This window comes from Poecile atricapillus, chromosome 3, assembly GCF_030490865.1.
Source record: "Poecile atricapillus isolate bPoeAtr1 chromosome 3, bPoeAtr1.hap1, whole genome shotgun sequence".
Taxonomy (NCBI): domain Eukaryota; kingdom Metazoa; phylum Chordata; class Aves; order Passeriformes; family Paridae; genus Poecile; species Poecile atricapillus.
The window spans coordinates 21,113,998-21,129,814 of record NC_081251.1 but is presented as its reverse complement, the minus strand read 5'-3'; the positions used below and the strand labels follow the sequence as shown (position 1 = coordinate 21,129,814).

At 41.3% G+C, this 15,817-nt stretch overlaps 1 protein-coding gene across 1 annotated transcript; it reads right to left on the bottom strand.

Moving 5' to 3' along the window:
- Positions 1–6,031: 6,031 nt before the first annotated feature.
- On the bottom strand, positions 6,032–12,961 carry CLN8 (CLN8 transmembrane ER and ERGIC protein). The gene is made up of 3 exons (XM_058835659.1): positions 12,799–12,961; positions 10,810–11,448; positions 6,032–10,407 (listed from the first exon to the last, which is right to left on the bottom strand). The coding sequence occupies exons 2-3, from the start codon at positions 11,374–11,376 to the stop codon at positions 10,093–10,095; spliced, it is 882 nt and encodes a 293-aa protein (XP_058691642.1). The 5' UTR covers positions 11,377–11,448; positions 12,799–12,961; the 3' UTR covers positions 6,032–10,092.
- Between the last annotated feature and the right edge of the window lie 2,856 nt (positions 12,962–15,817).

Sequence of the window (15,817 nt, the reverse complement as noted above, 5' to 3'; positions counted from 1 at the left end):
TATTCAAGCTAAATGCTGTTCAAAAATCCGTGCATCATCCAGCAGTGATCCCCGCCTATTTAAGTAAACTCATTCTACAGTGAGTCATAAAGCACACACAGTAAATAGTAAATTCATTGTCGTTAGAGGAAAACATTACTAGAAAATGGTGGCATTTGATTAATCTGCCTTTCCCCTACATTTTCTCTTTGTCTGTAGTTTAACAACACAGATTCACAATTGTCCAAGTCTTTGTGTGGGTTCATACAGTCTAAATCACAATGTTTTTTAACTATTCCTTTCAAAAAACATTCCCATTTTAGCAAATTTATTTATTTTTAATGCAGTTCATCATGGCATAGACTGAAAAACGCTTTCACATAGCTCTACAGGTTCTATGTAAGAATTTCCAGTGGAAGGAACAAGAAAATTGGGCCATATGTAAAAGTTAAGGCCAGGAATACCCTTTATGGTGTTCAGTTCATATCAGAGACCACTCAGTTCAATCACAGACCATTTCATCCTGTTGTTTCTGTAATTTTTAAAATATGTTGCATTTCGCTCACGCCAAGCTGTCATTTCAGGAGCTGAAGTGGTGGGGAATCAATCTTTGGCAAACTGTTTAATAGTACTTATCACAAGAGGCCACTTTAAAAAGTAACCAAGGACAACTAGCTTGATTCTGTAATTCAAAATACCATTTACTAGCAATATCCTTCTCCTTTTGAAACCTATCTCACAATCTATGTGCATTAAATCCTCCCTTTTATAATTACCTTTCAAAGATTATATTTCACAATTATCTTAGACAAAATTGAAATCCTTCTTTAAGACTTTTTGTGACCCCTTTTGATCTTTGACAGGTCCTTTTTTTGATTCTGGTGACCATACATATATTCCAATAAAAGGTGGCTGTGGAAACCTTGTTGGACAAATCCAGCAATAGCAGATCAATTTATGAAAAAGAAAAAAAAACTAACTTTCCAAATAACTTGCACTTTCCTACTGTTTTATAAGGCAACAGCCTTATATTACTACAGCAGTAATAATTAGCACCCTAATCATTGCAATCAAAAATTCATTATTTATCCACCCATAATTAGTTGTTGACAATTAGACTACAGATAATGGCTGTCTCCACTGTTAACATGATGCTTTTTACAACCAGATTCCAAGAAGTTGATGTTTAAATTGGTTTTACTGGTGATGCTTGCATGAGACCACACCAAAATTTACTTACTATCATTTCTGATTACTGGGGCTTCAGCAAAGATGCTTCACCTCCAAGCTACTGCACATAAGCCATCTACCCCTTGCATCTTCACCGTACATCTGCACTATCCATCGACTCCAGCTCATGTACCAGGCATCTGAAGGACACCATCAGCCCCGGGTGGTGACCTGACCCCCTGCAACACAATGCCATGAAGAAGGGGTGCCTTTTTTCTCTCTCCATGGAAATTGGCATGGTTGAATGTACACCTAAATTTATGACACCTAAGATATAAGACATCATTCCAATAGATTGCTTTCCAAAACACTGCATGAAATCTGAACAAAACAACTAAAATTTAGGTTATCAAGTTCCCCAGGAAAGCCTAGTTTTCTCAGATTCTTCCATTTAACAGCCAATGTAGCTGGCACTTTTTCCTAGGGAGTATTCATCCACTGGAAATTCTGTTGTTCCCAGCTGTATCCCCCATGAAGACAGTATGTCATTTGCTTACTGTAATTCCTTAGAAACAACACCAAGCCAAGACATCCAACGAGCTTGCTTAACTTGAGCATCTGCAGAACACATGCTGGAGCCTTGTCAAGTTACAGGTCCCTCTCCTTACAAAACCAGACTGACTTATTTATTTATTTATATATACTATATATTTATTTTAAAAAATAAAAGCAAACCACAATTTTCCTAAATTCAGACTATTACATCAAAAATAACATTTGGGTTTATAAAAACACTGCTTATTCACATTCTGCTTTGATGCCTACTGCTGACTCATCTTCCACATCTTCCTGAAGCACCAGCACCACAACTGGGAGACAGTTCTCAGTTCTGGGCACATTACTACAGGTTAACCTGACAATAGAATTTTATAATATTGTGAACTTTTACCAGCACTACAACTTCTTTCACAAATGCACTTCATTTCACTTCTTTCCTTCTTTTGTGAGAAGTATTTGCAAGTCAAATTCTCAGACTGCCAATTCAGACAGACTAGGTATAAATTTTCCTACATTTTAATATTTCTCAGGAGCAGGGCCCTTGTGTTACATCATCTCATTTGTCATGGGAGGTACATAAGTGATAGTACAGCTGATACCATAACTTCCTGTGATGGGTTGACCCTGGCCAGCAACCAGACCCTCACCCAGTTGTTCTCATTCCACACTGGGGGAAGGATTGGGGAAGAAAATAAAATGGAAATCTTGTAGGTCAAAATGAAGACAAGAAGATCCCTTAGCAACTACTGTCATGGGCCAAACAGGCTCAGCTTGGGGCAATTTCATTTTTTCCCGATTAAAATTAAAAATGGGATGGTAAGAAACAAAGACAAAAGTAAAAAGACCCTCCCCCTCTCTGTTCTTCCTCCTCACCAGGCTCAACATCACTCCATTCCCAGCTCCTTGGCCTCCTCCACCCCGAGGGGCAGAGTGGGATGGGAACTGGGGTTGTGATCAGTCAATAACCGCTCCTCCCGGTACTTCTTCCTCCTCTTGTTTCTCCTCTGCATTAGTGAGGGTGCCTCCCACAGGCTGCAGTCCTTCAGGATAAACCTGCTCCTTCAAGGGCTCCTCCACGGGCTGCCCTGGTGCCTTGGGGCAGCTTCTCTCCCTCCTTCTTCACTGAACTTGGTGTTTGCAGAGCTGTTTCTTTCACTTTGTTCTCCTCACTCCTCACTTTTCTGCAGCACTTTTTGCCCTTCTTTACCTATGTTAAATATGATGATGCTCCTGCCTCAGCTGTGGCTCAACCGTGCCCTGCAGTGGGCAGCTGGATACGACTGTGTCCAGCTGTGTCTGGCCGGTACCGGCTGTGCCCGGCTGGAACCAGCTGGGTCCGGCTGGAACTGGCTGTGCCCGGCTGGAACTGGCTGTGTCCGGCTGGAACCGGCTGTGTCCGGCAGGAACCGGCTGTGTCCGGCCGGAACCGGCTGTGTCCGGCAGGAACCGGCTGTGTCCAGCCGGAACCTGCTGTGTCCGGCCAGAACCTGCTGTGTCCGGCCAGAACCTGCTGTGTCCGGCTGGAACCAGCTGTGTCCAGCTGGGGCAGCCCCGGCCTCTCCAGACAGAACCCCCAGTGCTGCCGGGACCTGGGCACTCATACCCCAGACAGTCACGTGCACAAGTTGTTTCTATAACACATTCCTACAGTTGTTTCACTGTTCTCTGATGGCTCTTCTTCCTTCTGAAGCTGATAAAGGGAAAAACTTGAGTGAATTTCCTCTCAGGAGCACCACAAAGCGCTGAGGCGGTGCAACCCTGAAAGACAAATGCAGCCTTTGGCCAACTGTTCCTCGGGGAGGAAAGGAGGTACTAGAGTAATACAAGACTTTATATCAAATACTATGTACAACTCTAAGCTGTCAACATGTAATAAAAATGAATAAGTGGGGAAAGTGACAGAGTATTAGGACGGCTGGGAAAACAAAAGAGCAGATTGATTTGTATTCATGAATACGCAAAAGAGTCTCCAGGGGTAAAAAATAATTATGTAAGATAAAAAGGCAGTGATGATACAAGAATAAATTAAATTAGAACAGACTTTAGGCTCTTTCAGCCTTGGGCAATATATTGCTTAGCAATTTTGATGGCCTAAAAAGTTTTTAAACTTAGTCTCAACCATGTCACAGTAATATCATGCTGAGAGAAAAAAGGAAGAGTTAAAGCAAAAGAAAAACTACATATTCAATATGTAACCACAACCTCGTCAGCAGTATAAAATGTAACAACCAGTTCCATAAACCTCATCCAAAAGCTTTTTTTCTTATTTAATTCCTAATGACTCCTTAGGAAGGCTACTGCCACTTTCCAGGTTATACTTTCTACCTGTAAATACAACCCACAAAACAAGTTGAACAAGCTCATTGGATGCTATCTGCCTACTCTATGCAAACCTCTGTGCAAAAGTACTTTATATACTTCTGTAGTTTGTCTGCATGGCTTTTTCATGGTATCATATTTATCACCTTGATTTACACTTAAAAGAGCCTGAGAGCAGAACTGCAAGGTTCAGAAACATAGGAAAGTCAACTCTCTACCTTCTATGAAATTAGTCCTTTCTCAGGTATATTTTGTCCCCTTCTTGTTGCAAGCCCCATGCTTAAACTTGAATGAGCACAACTTCAGTAACAAAATGCTGTGTACACACAGTAAACTGCTTTTAGCACCAGAAGCAGCAAGGAAAGAGAAGGAAGTTGAAGATCTATATAGCAATATATAAATCCAAGCAAATACCTGGAGCTGTCAGAATCAATTACCAGTACTAAAACCCCACAATTCTTTACAGTGGACATAGTGGTGAAAACACTGTCAGCTTACACATCACGCTAATGTGAGCCAAGCAGTCAAAGTAGCAGAGGCAATCATACAAGAAAATAAAAATTTCAGAGCAGAAGTACTGCCTCTGAAAAAGCTAGTATTAAATTGTCAGTCTCTCTGCTCAGGTCATACTCCTAAAGACTCAGAAGTAACCCTAACTGGCTCTAAGAACACACAGTAGCAGCAAGCACATTGGCACAGCCAATTTCCTTGCTTTCTGATTTGTGGATGGACGAGCAGGCCCCACTCCTTCCAAGCTTGGCCTATCTGCCACCTTGAACTATGAACAAGGTCTGCTGTGGCCTTGCAGGTTTGCTGTACAATCATCATTCCACCCCATTCATCAGTACTCAACTTAGGGAAAAGCGGAAGGCACAGTGTGCTGCAAAATATTTGTGCCTGCTCTGTGGCACCACCACCAGCAGAATGTGGTAGTCAATCAGATCCAGAGCATGAAATGTCTCCTCCAATACTGGAAACCCATCTGGGGGCTGACAACTACAACAGGCATAGTTTCCTTCATTAATGACCACTGCTTGCATTTTTTGCTTCTAAATTAAGCAACAGTGCAATGATACAAGACCAAAAGATTGTAACTGCTGTATATAACATTGTTGGCACAAGTCTGCTCCAATATTTTTCTAAGAATATGTTTAACACTACCAAGTAAAATGTATTTACCTATTAATTGAAACACCCAAATAGCAAAACAATAACATTTAAATTCATTTTACAGATTATTTACCAGAAAAAAAAGGGTACTTTACCCATACCAACACTATAATACATTGTTCTTCCCATCCCAGTCTCTACCCACACATAATCTCACAGTTAGTGGAGCTGTACACAAGAATGTCTTGCTTCTGCTTCAATTAATCTTGGGGACTGTGCTGCAGAGGCAGCCAATCAGTTGCTTGCACTGTGCATTCATATAAGAATAAATAAAATGCCAGTAATGATGCTGTTCCCTTGACTAACTAACTAAAAAGCATCAGGAATTAATTCCTGAAAAACATCCTGAAAGAAATGCTTAGAACTGTACTTTACTGTTTTGCAGTGGGGCAAGTTTTTGGTCTTTATGTCCATTGTTTTTATTGTTTATTTAAGGTAGCTTACCATGAAGCATCATGTGGTACCAAATGAAGTATCTTCATGGTCAGAGCCCAATGCAAAAATGGACCACACACTTCAAATACACAAGTCAGAAGGACCATTCCCAAGAGATGGTTTTTAAACTGTTTTTAATACATACTTATATATAGCACAGCTTCTAGTGTTCTAAACATGCTTGTGTGAATTAGACATGAAATGCTGGTGAAAGGACAGTGGTTTGCAAGATTTTTATAGCTATTTTCATTAATATGACATTACCTTTGTCAAGTTTAACATTTCAAAATAAATCACTTTTTTAGTGCATGTACTGCAAAAACTGTTTGAGACACAAATAGCAAGTAAAAAATAGCAGGCATTATATTAATCAGTAAATGAAACTCACGAGAGACAGCTATTCAATAAAATACTTTTATTTATGTAAAAAGATGCTTTTCAACAAACATTACATTGTACAAGGGAAGACTTGAGTTTGCTTAACACTTTTAAATTCACTTTAAGGGGGAGTCTCCCTGAGGTTAAAGAAGGTTTCTTATAACTGCACATCACATCAATATTTAATCCATGTTATCAGGAAAACATAAAAAGACTCTGAAAGATTTGGACATGGATATTTAGTGGAAGATGGCAGGATGTATTGAAAACTACTAGACAAAATTATTGCAGTGGTAATGTGACTCCTCCAACATCATGACCAGTACTGCAAGTAAGAATAAAAAATAAAGAAAATTGGTGGGTTCAGGGGGGAAAACAATGACAAGTTTTGGAGAAAAAAAAAACAGGATATAAACGGAGGAAAACACAAACTGTGATTTAGGAATGTTGTATGAAGACAGTAAGAGCCAGATGACTGAAAAAAGTGTCTCAGATCAGATATTTTTCTTTAAAAAAACAAAAAAAACCCAAACCAAAACAACTGAAGACCATTATCCTCATCACAGTTTGCTGATTTGGGTTTTTGTTGTTTGGATTTTTTTTTAAAAAAAAGCTCCAGTCAGAAAGGTGACACAAACACCACTCCTCAATTCAGCTCGTTCAACAAGAAAGCAGAGGCAAGTCCATAGCAATCACCTTGGCAAACAAATAATTAATCCAAAATCACATTATGCAAGTTTTCCAAATCCACAGCACCATACCCTGTGACCCAAACCAGACACTGCTGAAGCTAATTGAATTTTTCTAGATGGAACTGTGGATGAGGCTGTATAAGAAGGCCCAGGACTGGGATAAATTTCACTTAATAAAATTTGTAACAAGATTTAGCTACTCTACCTTTGGGCTGAAAAGGAACACTTACTTATAAGGGTAAACAGACACCAAAATCCTCAGTTCAATAACTTTTTCAGACTTGTTTCAGAGCAACGTGTCTTTCACAATAATAAACCAGAAAATCCTCCAAAGGGGACCAGTCAACAGACAGTGAAGAATCCCAGAAGTCTGGGATTGGAAGAGACTTTACAGATTACCTAGTTCCAACACTCCTGCTGTAGGCAGGGACACCTTCCACTACTCCAGATTGTTCAAAGCCCCATCCAACCTCACCTGGAACACTTCCAGGGATGTGGTATGCACAACCTCTCTGGACAACCTGTTCAAGTGCCTCACCACCCTCACAGGAAACAATTTCTTCCTAATATAATCTATCTCTCCTTCTTTTAGTTTAAAGCCATTACCCTTGTCCTATCACTACATGCCCTTATAAAAGGTCCTTTTATACTCAAGTGTAATAAAAGAGGCTCTGTGTAACAGAGCTGCTAACGCCAACACAAAGCCATGAAGGAGATGAAGAAGAAAGGTCTGTATTTTTGTTGTGTTGTATTTCTTCAGCTGGACTGTAAAGTACCCTTAAACCAACAGAAATAAAATAAGTGCTGTTATTTGCTTTATAACTTTCTTGTTCTAGCTGGTCTACCAGTATATAGGTTAAGAGGGGCTCTAACATTAACATTATATAGTTAAGACATGCAAACCCCAAGTCTTTTTGTGAAAAAACTCACACTAGGATGCAAACTAAAAAGACTGAATTATGATGATAAAACCATAATTTTAATTTAAGATTTTAAATTCAATTAATAAAGTTACACAAATTAATAATATATTAAACTTTAGACATCTGGCACTATGACATAAATTTCCAGCTGTCTTTTTTCAGTCTCAATTAACTACTAACCCCCACCCTCCATATTATTTTATTTTAGCACATAGGAACTTCACATTCTTTAGCCAGCCACTATAAGAATTACACAGTCATCCCACACTTCTGATGCTTCCATTTTCTGTTAGGATTCTTCAGAATTCTGTAGCTGGGATTTTAACAATTATTATCTTGTTTTATCCACTCCAAATCTTCAAGTTTTGAACTTCACAGAGTACACCATCATTCTGATACCATATGACTTACTCTCTGCCTTTCTCCCTGGAACTCTTGCAAGTGAGGTTTGGATTCTGCAAGATATGCATTCAGATCATATTTTTTGGCTCCACAGGCAAGCAATTCATCCTTATGGTTTCTTCCAAAGTGCTTTTAACATTATTCTCCCTCAGACAACTCCTCAAGACAGGTACACCATTTCAAACTTTTGAGAACCCTTTTTACTACAGGATGGCACCCAGGCAGGCAACACTGCAACTTAATTTTGCCCATCTTAAAAATAAGTAGGTAGCTCAAAATTTAGATTTTATCTATTAAATATAAGCAGAATAACAGACAGGGCTGTGTAAAATTGCTGTGACCCTCAGCCTGGTTTTGAATGGGCAATTTCAGATATGCACCACTTCATCATTATCAACAATATCTGGATATGTATTTGTGACCTAAAGTAAGCAGTTTCCTTCACTTCATAGAACAGCAATCAACTCTGTACTCACACAGAGTGAATTAGGGAACAGAGCAACCCGACTACTCCCTTCACTCCAGAACAAATCAAAGACATTCCCAACAAAAATTAATAAAATGGGGCTGTTCACACCAAAGAGTGCTTCCCTCACATGTTTAAAACAGTATGTTCCACCACAGATCAATCCACAAAGTCTCTAATTCATGGCTTGATCTAAAATTTTTCACAGCTTGGGCTTTCCCAGTTTTAAAGCTTTGGGAAATAAACCTGTGTAGCAGTCCTGTCACACAGAGTTCCAATTAACCATTTTTTAAAAATCTCATTTGTTCCATGCATCAAAACAAATAACCTCTGTCATTCTCCTGCCACTAGGCGTCACTCTCTTCTATCGTGATCTTTATCCCTCCATCCACTTCCCAACATTTCACCCAGGAACCATCACACCAATATTTTAAGTGGGAGAACATCCATCACCATTAGTCCCTATCTAAAGAACAACCCGGTTTCTCAGGTCAAGGAAAGATTTTTGTGATGCGGCAGATATAGTGCAAAGGACTGTTAGTGTCACTTGGTATGTTCTTTAAAGTTAAATTATAATATTAAAATAACTGAAATCCTACAGGAGGTGATATGGGCTTTCCTCCATAAAGGAGTCACCTCAGGTTCTGAAACCATCTAAAACTAATTGCATTCCCAAAAATAAGAGGAACCATAACAGAAGCACTAGCGGAACTAATTGCATGACCCATCATGTGGGACCTACAAATGAAATAATTTTACTAATCAAGCAGCATTTTTTTTCAAGGACAATACACAGGCACCTTCTGGTGACTTTCTGGTGTTGCCACTTGTATTTCATTGATTTCAAGTCCAGAAGGGGCCACTATGATTACCGACCAGACCACTCAAATGGCAAATGCATGGATCTCCACATGCATGGTTTTGATGGATATGAACTCCTGCCATACTAAGGGCAACCTCGAAAAACTACAACTTTGACAGCAAAAACTCAAACAATTACTTTCCTGTTCCTAAAGTGCACTTAAAAGAAAAAAAGGAAAACAAATACCGAAAAACCCAAAACCCACAAACCAGCCAACAACAAAACCCAAACCCAGGCTATGACTGCATTCTACCACTGACCAGTTCTTCCACTTGGAATGATTCACTAACACACAGAAATTAGGTACCCATGCATACCTAACTTGGATCATAATTGATCTTAATAAACAACACAATTTTCAGTATCAGTATCTCCACCATATGTGAAATAGGATTCAAGCTAAACTTGATGCAAGTTGAGCTTAACAGATGACTTACTGTAAAGCCACTTTGAAGCATTAGGAAAGAAAACATGTCATTAGGGAGCACATTACTACTAAATTATGAAATACTGTCCAAGCTGATAAATTGTTGATGTAATTCATAACAAGGGTTGAAGTTCTTGTATGTATACACATAAGAAATACAAACAATGCTTTTCAACACTTGTGATGCATACAGAGTGCTACCAGCAGTCACTGTGTCAATGCGCTTCTTGCAAAATCTTCTAGTTTACGTGCAAAGAATGATTTTGCATTGTACTCTTCTGTTACCCTGCTGGGAAATTGCTGTTTCAATGCTATATCCTCTTCTTTTGATGTGTTTCACCATTTAATTTTCCATTTTCCACTGCTTTATTTTCAAAGTTCCAATCAGTTGGGCTGAGGAGTTGCTGAGTTTTTTTGTATGTCCAGTATGGGTTAAGTATTAGTGTAACAGCAAATAATCCAGAGAATAAAACAATAAAGTGAAGAAGTCCCAGATTTTCTACAATAGAATTCCAATTGAAAATACACACCCACCACATGTGGTAGGTAAGAATCATGCGGCAGTGGAACAGATGGATCATCACCCACTGGTTTGCCTTCCAGAAAAGGGTGTTAGCACGGCCAGCCTAGAAAAATAAGAACACAAAGTATGCAGAAGTGAGATTGTTACTTCAAGATAAGGAACTGAGGAATCTGTAGAACTAATACAAATATCCAGCTTTCATATACACACACTCTCAGATATTTTTTCCTCATAGTGCAGTGTTACTCCACATATATATGGCATCCCTAACTTGGTATGGATCTATACCATCCCACTGTGCATGCACACAGGACCAAACAAACCTACATGGAGGCCTGCACAAGTGCCATCATGACAAAAGCAGGTATGACCATAACACAGATACCAGTTGGATAAATGCAGATTTGATGAAAAACTATCCAAACAAACCACACAGATTATCTATGAACAAGTGAAATGCATGAAAACTGTTACAAACATAATCTGAAAATTATCACATTCTTACCTTCAGAAGCATCCAGGAAATGCATGTTGAGGGAGTACTCATCTCCAGTAACATTCCCATCAAAGGCAGATAATGTCCAGATTTCACATTAATTACTAAACCAGCCAAGCCACCAAAAGCAAGCAAATGATGAACTACCAAGAAAACATCAAAAGTTCTAAAAATTATGTTGGACACGTGAACTGCTACATTTTCAAGCAAGAAAAATCCAGCTGCTATTAAACAGTTAAACCAACTCCACTTTTGCTGTGAATAAACTTTGTCAGCATGAAAAACGGGATCTATGAGCAAAGCCCATAACCCAGCAACACAACTCTGAAGTCCAAACACACCACGTGTGACTGCCATATTCCAAAACACCTTCTCCTTTGCATGCAAGGCACAGTAAGTAGTACTTCTCCAAGAAGACAACCAGTGAGACAGAAGAAATACTCCCAAGTAGATTAAAAAACCAGCAGCTAAAAATGTCAAACGAACTTCCCACAAGAGATAGTCCCAGTCAAAAATGGTCCCAAACACCGGATCATCATTTGTAGGATTCATTTCTTCTCTTTTGACACTTCTCATCCCCACTATAGTTTCCTTCAAGCCTATTTAGTCTCTTCTGTTGTGCAAACCAGTAAGCATGAACTCTTTCATCTGGAACAAGAAGAAAATATTTAAGTGAATTTTTAAGTACATCTATATATATATATATATTCTAAACCATAGAGGGCTTACATCCACCGCAGTTATGACTTTGATCCTGTTGCCACTAGGTACAGTCATCCCAAAGAGAGGTAGACAGACAAAAAAAACCTTAAGCAACAAGATTTACAACTGGCCTGTGAAGTCCCTACTAGCACAAAATAATTTTGCGTTGAAGCAAAAGCAGAAGAGGGTCAAGTAGGAAGGCAAGAAAGAAAGAGAAAATACAGGAAGAAAATCCTGTTTTATTACTTATGAAACTTTTATTTCAACAGCATTGCGCAGTTACTTTCCTACTCCCCTGCTTCTCCTGCACTGATTTCCCAGCATTTGCTACAGCTTTGGGTGCAATTCAGAATCATAAATACAGATCCAGGACATAAAACTACAGAAAACTAATGCAGTACGGGGGACCACTTATACCAAAAAGGGGCTGTAATGATCATGGCTCAAAATAAGACTCTGCAATCAGTTTATGAACATTAAGCCACTTTCCAAAAGAACCCATATTCAAAAATGGAAAAAGAGTATGGAATGCAGACAAGCAGCATTATTACATATTATTAGCAACATCAGTGTAATTAGCTGAACAGCCCAGCATTAAGTGCCTCAAGTTGTCTGAAACTTCCTGAACACGCTGTAGTTCAAAAACAAAGGCTTGTGGGGAGGGAAAAGCCTGATAATACAGAAATACATCAACTCCAGGTGGTTTTATGAACCATATAGATGATACGAGCAAGACCACCACAACACCCGCTCCAACCTGTGAGCGCTTAACAACAGCGTGCGTAAGGGAGTCTGGTCAACGCAAGTGAAAAGGCCACAAAGACCACCGAGGGCACAGCGCACGGCAAGAAGCTCCCGCCTTGCTTCAGCAGGCAGCAAATATCACCAGCACTCCCCGGAGTGCACCCTGTGGGGCACCTACTCGCCCTGCCCTTTGCTCGCAGGTGCCCCGCTCTAAGGAGGGGATGGACCGGGAGCCCCGAAGACCCTTCGGGCATCCCCCGGCATCACACCTGGCAAGACAGACTCGACGTCCCAGCAGCCCCCTCGCCCTCATCTCCCCGGGGAAAACCAGGGCAAAACACACCAATCCCACGGCCCGACCAGGCCCTGCACAGCGCGACCCACTACCGCAAGCCCTGGCTCTATCAAGGCCGCCACAGCTCCTCCTCCCCCGCACCGACACGGCACCGACACGGCACCGACACCCTCCGTAACCCTCCCCCGCTCCCGGGGACCCCGAGCTCCTCACGCAGACCTAGGGACCAGCCCCGACGCACAAACCCCGCTCCTCACCCACAGCGCTGCCCGCAATGACAGGACAGCCCTTCCCGCCTGCGGGACTGCCCTCCCCGCTCCCCCAGGAGCGCCCGGCCCGGCCCGGCACGGCCCGCCTGGGGAGGCCTCGACCCGGCTCGACCCGCCGGTCCCACAGCACCACCCGCAGCCGCCGGGCGCTCTCTACGCATGCGCCGCCGTCAGCACCAACCACCGAGCGCGCCGGGATGGGGAGAGGGAGGCGCGGCTGTACCACTCGGGCGGGGGGGGCATTGTTTACAAGGCGGGCTGAACACTGCCACCCGGGAGAGGTTAACCCTCGAGAGATGCCTGCTCAGCAAGATTGACAGTGAAAAAAAAAATATCAGTGGTGACATAGCCAGTACATTTAGCTATAATTATCCAGTTTCATTAAAGACAGCAAGTTATTAAATGGATGTCACGATGTTCTGCTACATGATTCTCTTCATATTTGTGACAATTGGTGTTGTCATCCCAGTGACTCAGGCTGAGTCTCCCGAGGTGGCTGAAACTACCCCGGGAGGCTTCCTCGGCTGTGTGACAGGCCCACACCCCCGGTGTACTTTGTCTTAAACAGGAGTGACTGGCACGGACTCTGGATTTTGCCAGGAAAACGCTCAGTGCCACAACAGATCAGGTGATTCTTCAACAAGAGCAGCCAAAACAGACAAATAAACAAGCCACAACTTTCGTCACGTGGAACCTAGAACAGCTGAAATCCTAACCTGTGCCTACCTATGATGAGAGACCAGAGCTGGAAAATCTGCTTCGGCAGGCTGACACGTTCTTGGTTTCCAGATGGGGAGAGGGAAGTGCTGTCATTCCCTGTGGAAAACTGTCACCATAGCAGGATAACTGGTCACCAGGGGTTTTGAACATTTGCTTTTAATTCCTAATGGAACACCAGGGTCTGCGGCAGACCCATGTGTTCTGTGAAAAGTAAGATCTGTTCATATGCTACCTTAGTAGTTTACCTACAGGCAGCCAGAAACACCTGTTTGTTGGGAAAGTCTGGGGATAAAACCTACCTCTTGTGCCTTCTTATAATGTGCTGGGTGCAAGGGACCTTCTCTCTGAGCTCCCCTGCATTCAGCCCAAAGGGACAGCAGGGCTCGGTGCCTACACACCCAGACACTACCTGTGTGCCACTGAGGTGAGTCACAGGCACAGCGCACCTGCCTCTTCCCTACCAGTAACCTCAGCAGGACCAGGCTCAGCAAGAAATGCTTTCAGCAAAAATACTGATTTAATACAGCAGGCACAATCGAGTGACAGATATCCTAATGACAAGCTCTGGCAAATTTGTCTTTTAGACAGGAGGATTCATTTTTGCACAAAAGAGATATTAAATTTGTTCCAAAGCCTTGGGATTTAGTTAAAGCCATTTACTGACGCTGAAGGGGAAAAAAGACCACAGGGCCTAAGAGATGTGAAGTAAGAAATCTGGCAGAGTTCTCACTTGAAAAGTACTTCCTAGCTGACAGTGGATATTTACTTATCTGTTTTCTAGCAGGTGCCAGAGCTGTCCTGGGAAACCTGAAAATTATGATAAAGCTGATCAAGCAAAAGCTGGGAGAAAGAGAAAAGAAGTTGGAAGAAGTTTCTCTCTCAAGCAACATGATGGGGCTTATGTACCAAGGGCATGTGTTTTAGTTTTCCCAAATTTTATTCTTTGCCAGAGTAGTCTTCAAATAATTCCTTTAAATTGTCAAGGAAGTAGATTTTTTTACTTACATATAAAGAACTGCGACCGTAATGTCAAAAGCAAGATCACTTGTGTTTCTTGTGGATTTTCTTTGTCTTTGCTGCCTTTCTTGCCTTCTCAAAGCAAGAAATGTAGTAAAAAAAAAAAAAGTAGCATCTTTTAGTTAATGGCAGCCATAGCCACGTTGAAATAGTTCAATACAACAACCATACTTACTAACAGCTTTTTTATAGGCATTCCATTATGATCATGTCAGTTATTTCAAAGTAGCTCATCCTGCAGTGAGGCTCATCTTCCACATTATGTCATATTCACTTATCCCTTTTACAGACATTCTGTCTGCATACAGCATGTCCAAAGCTAAATTTCCTATCTAGACTGTCTCAATTTCGGAAGAGTTTCTCAGCGTCCTCAAAATGTCATGGCTGGAAGAGCAAAGAGCACCTTCTGGCAGGGATCCCTGCGGTCTGGATGATCCACTCACTCCTTGTAGCTAAAAGCCTCTCCATACTGATCTGGTAGTGCTTGCCTGAAGTAAAGGACTGAATCTTTTTCACTTTACAATACCTGTGTTTTGTTGCCTCCATGTCTACATTTATACATCCTTCACCATGTGAGGGCTGCCTTTTACTTTGAAACAAGTGGTTGCATACCTGCTGAGAACTAAAAATTATTTCGGTTTTCACTGTTCCCAAACCATGTGTATAAATGTCGGCTTCAGACGGTAATTTAGATCATACTGCTACCTCAAATGGACCCATGCCGAATTCCCAGGAACCCTTTAGACAAGTACCAGTTAGTCCAGGCGAACTTTAGCCTACCTTAGTGTCATAGCAATAATTAAATAGTGCATGTGGTAACAAATCAGTAGCTCCTCTGTTTTATTTACAAATACACAGGTACCTGATGATAGTTAAGAATGTCTTTAGTTTTAACACTTGTTTTCATTATGCACCAAATCAAAGTGCCATGATCCCAAGTCCTGCTCCATATGCTTCCAGGGGCAGACTAGTCCCCTTTTGGTGGTGTGAGAGCACATAAAAAGTAGGCTTAGGAGATGTATAGGGGACACAAGGACAACCAGTGACACCGTCAGTGAGAGGGGAGCTGAGCCTACTGTTTGCGAAGAGACTGCAGGACTACAGTAGGATTTTATGTGTAAGTGGTGGGAATACAGAATATGGCCTACCTGTGCTTCCATTGCCACTCACAGTGAGGTGAGTAATGTGTTTTAGGACCAAGTTAAGAAAGGAGTTTCAAACCTATTATCAAATTAATCCATCCACTGCAGAAAACTGTTTGTTCTGTAAA

Excerpts from the sequence above, each read along its gene's own strand:
- CLN8 (XM_058835659.1), bottom strand. The coding sequence starts at position 11,376 with ATGAGAAGTGTCAAAAGAGAAGAAATGAATCCTACAAATGATGATCCG. Across the intron at positions 10,408-10,809 it reads TTTCCTGGATGCTTCTGAAG|GCTGGCCGTGCTAACACCCT; the intron begins GTAAGAATGTGA and ends TTATTTTTCTAG.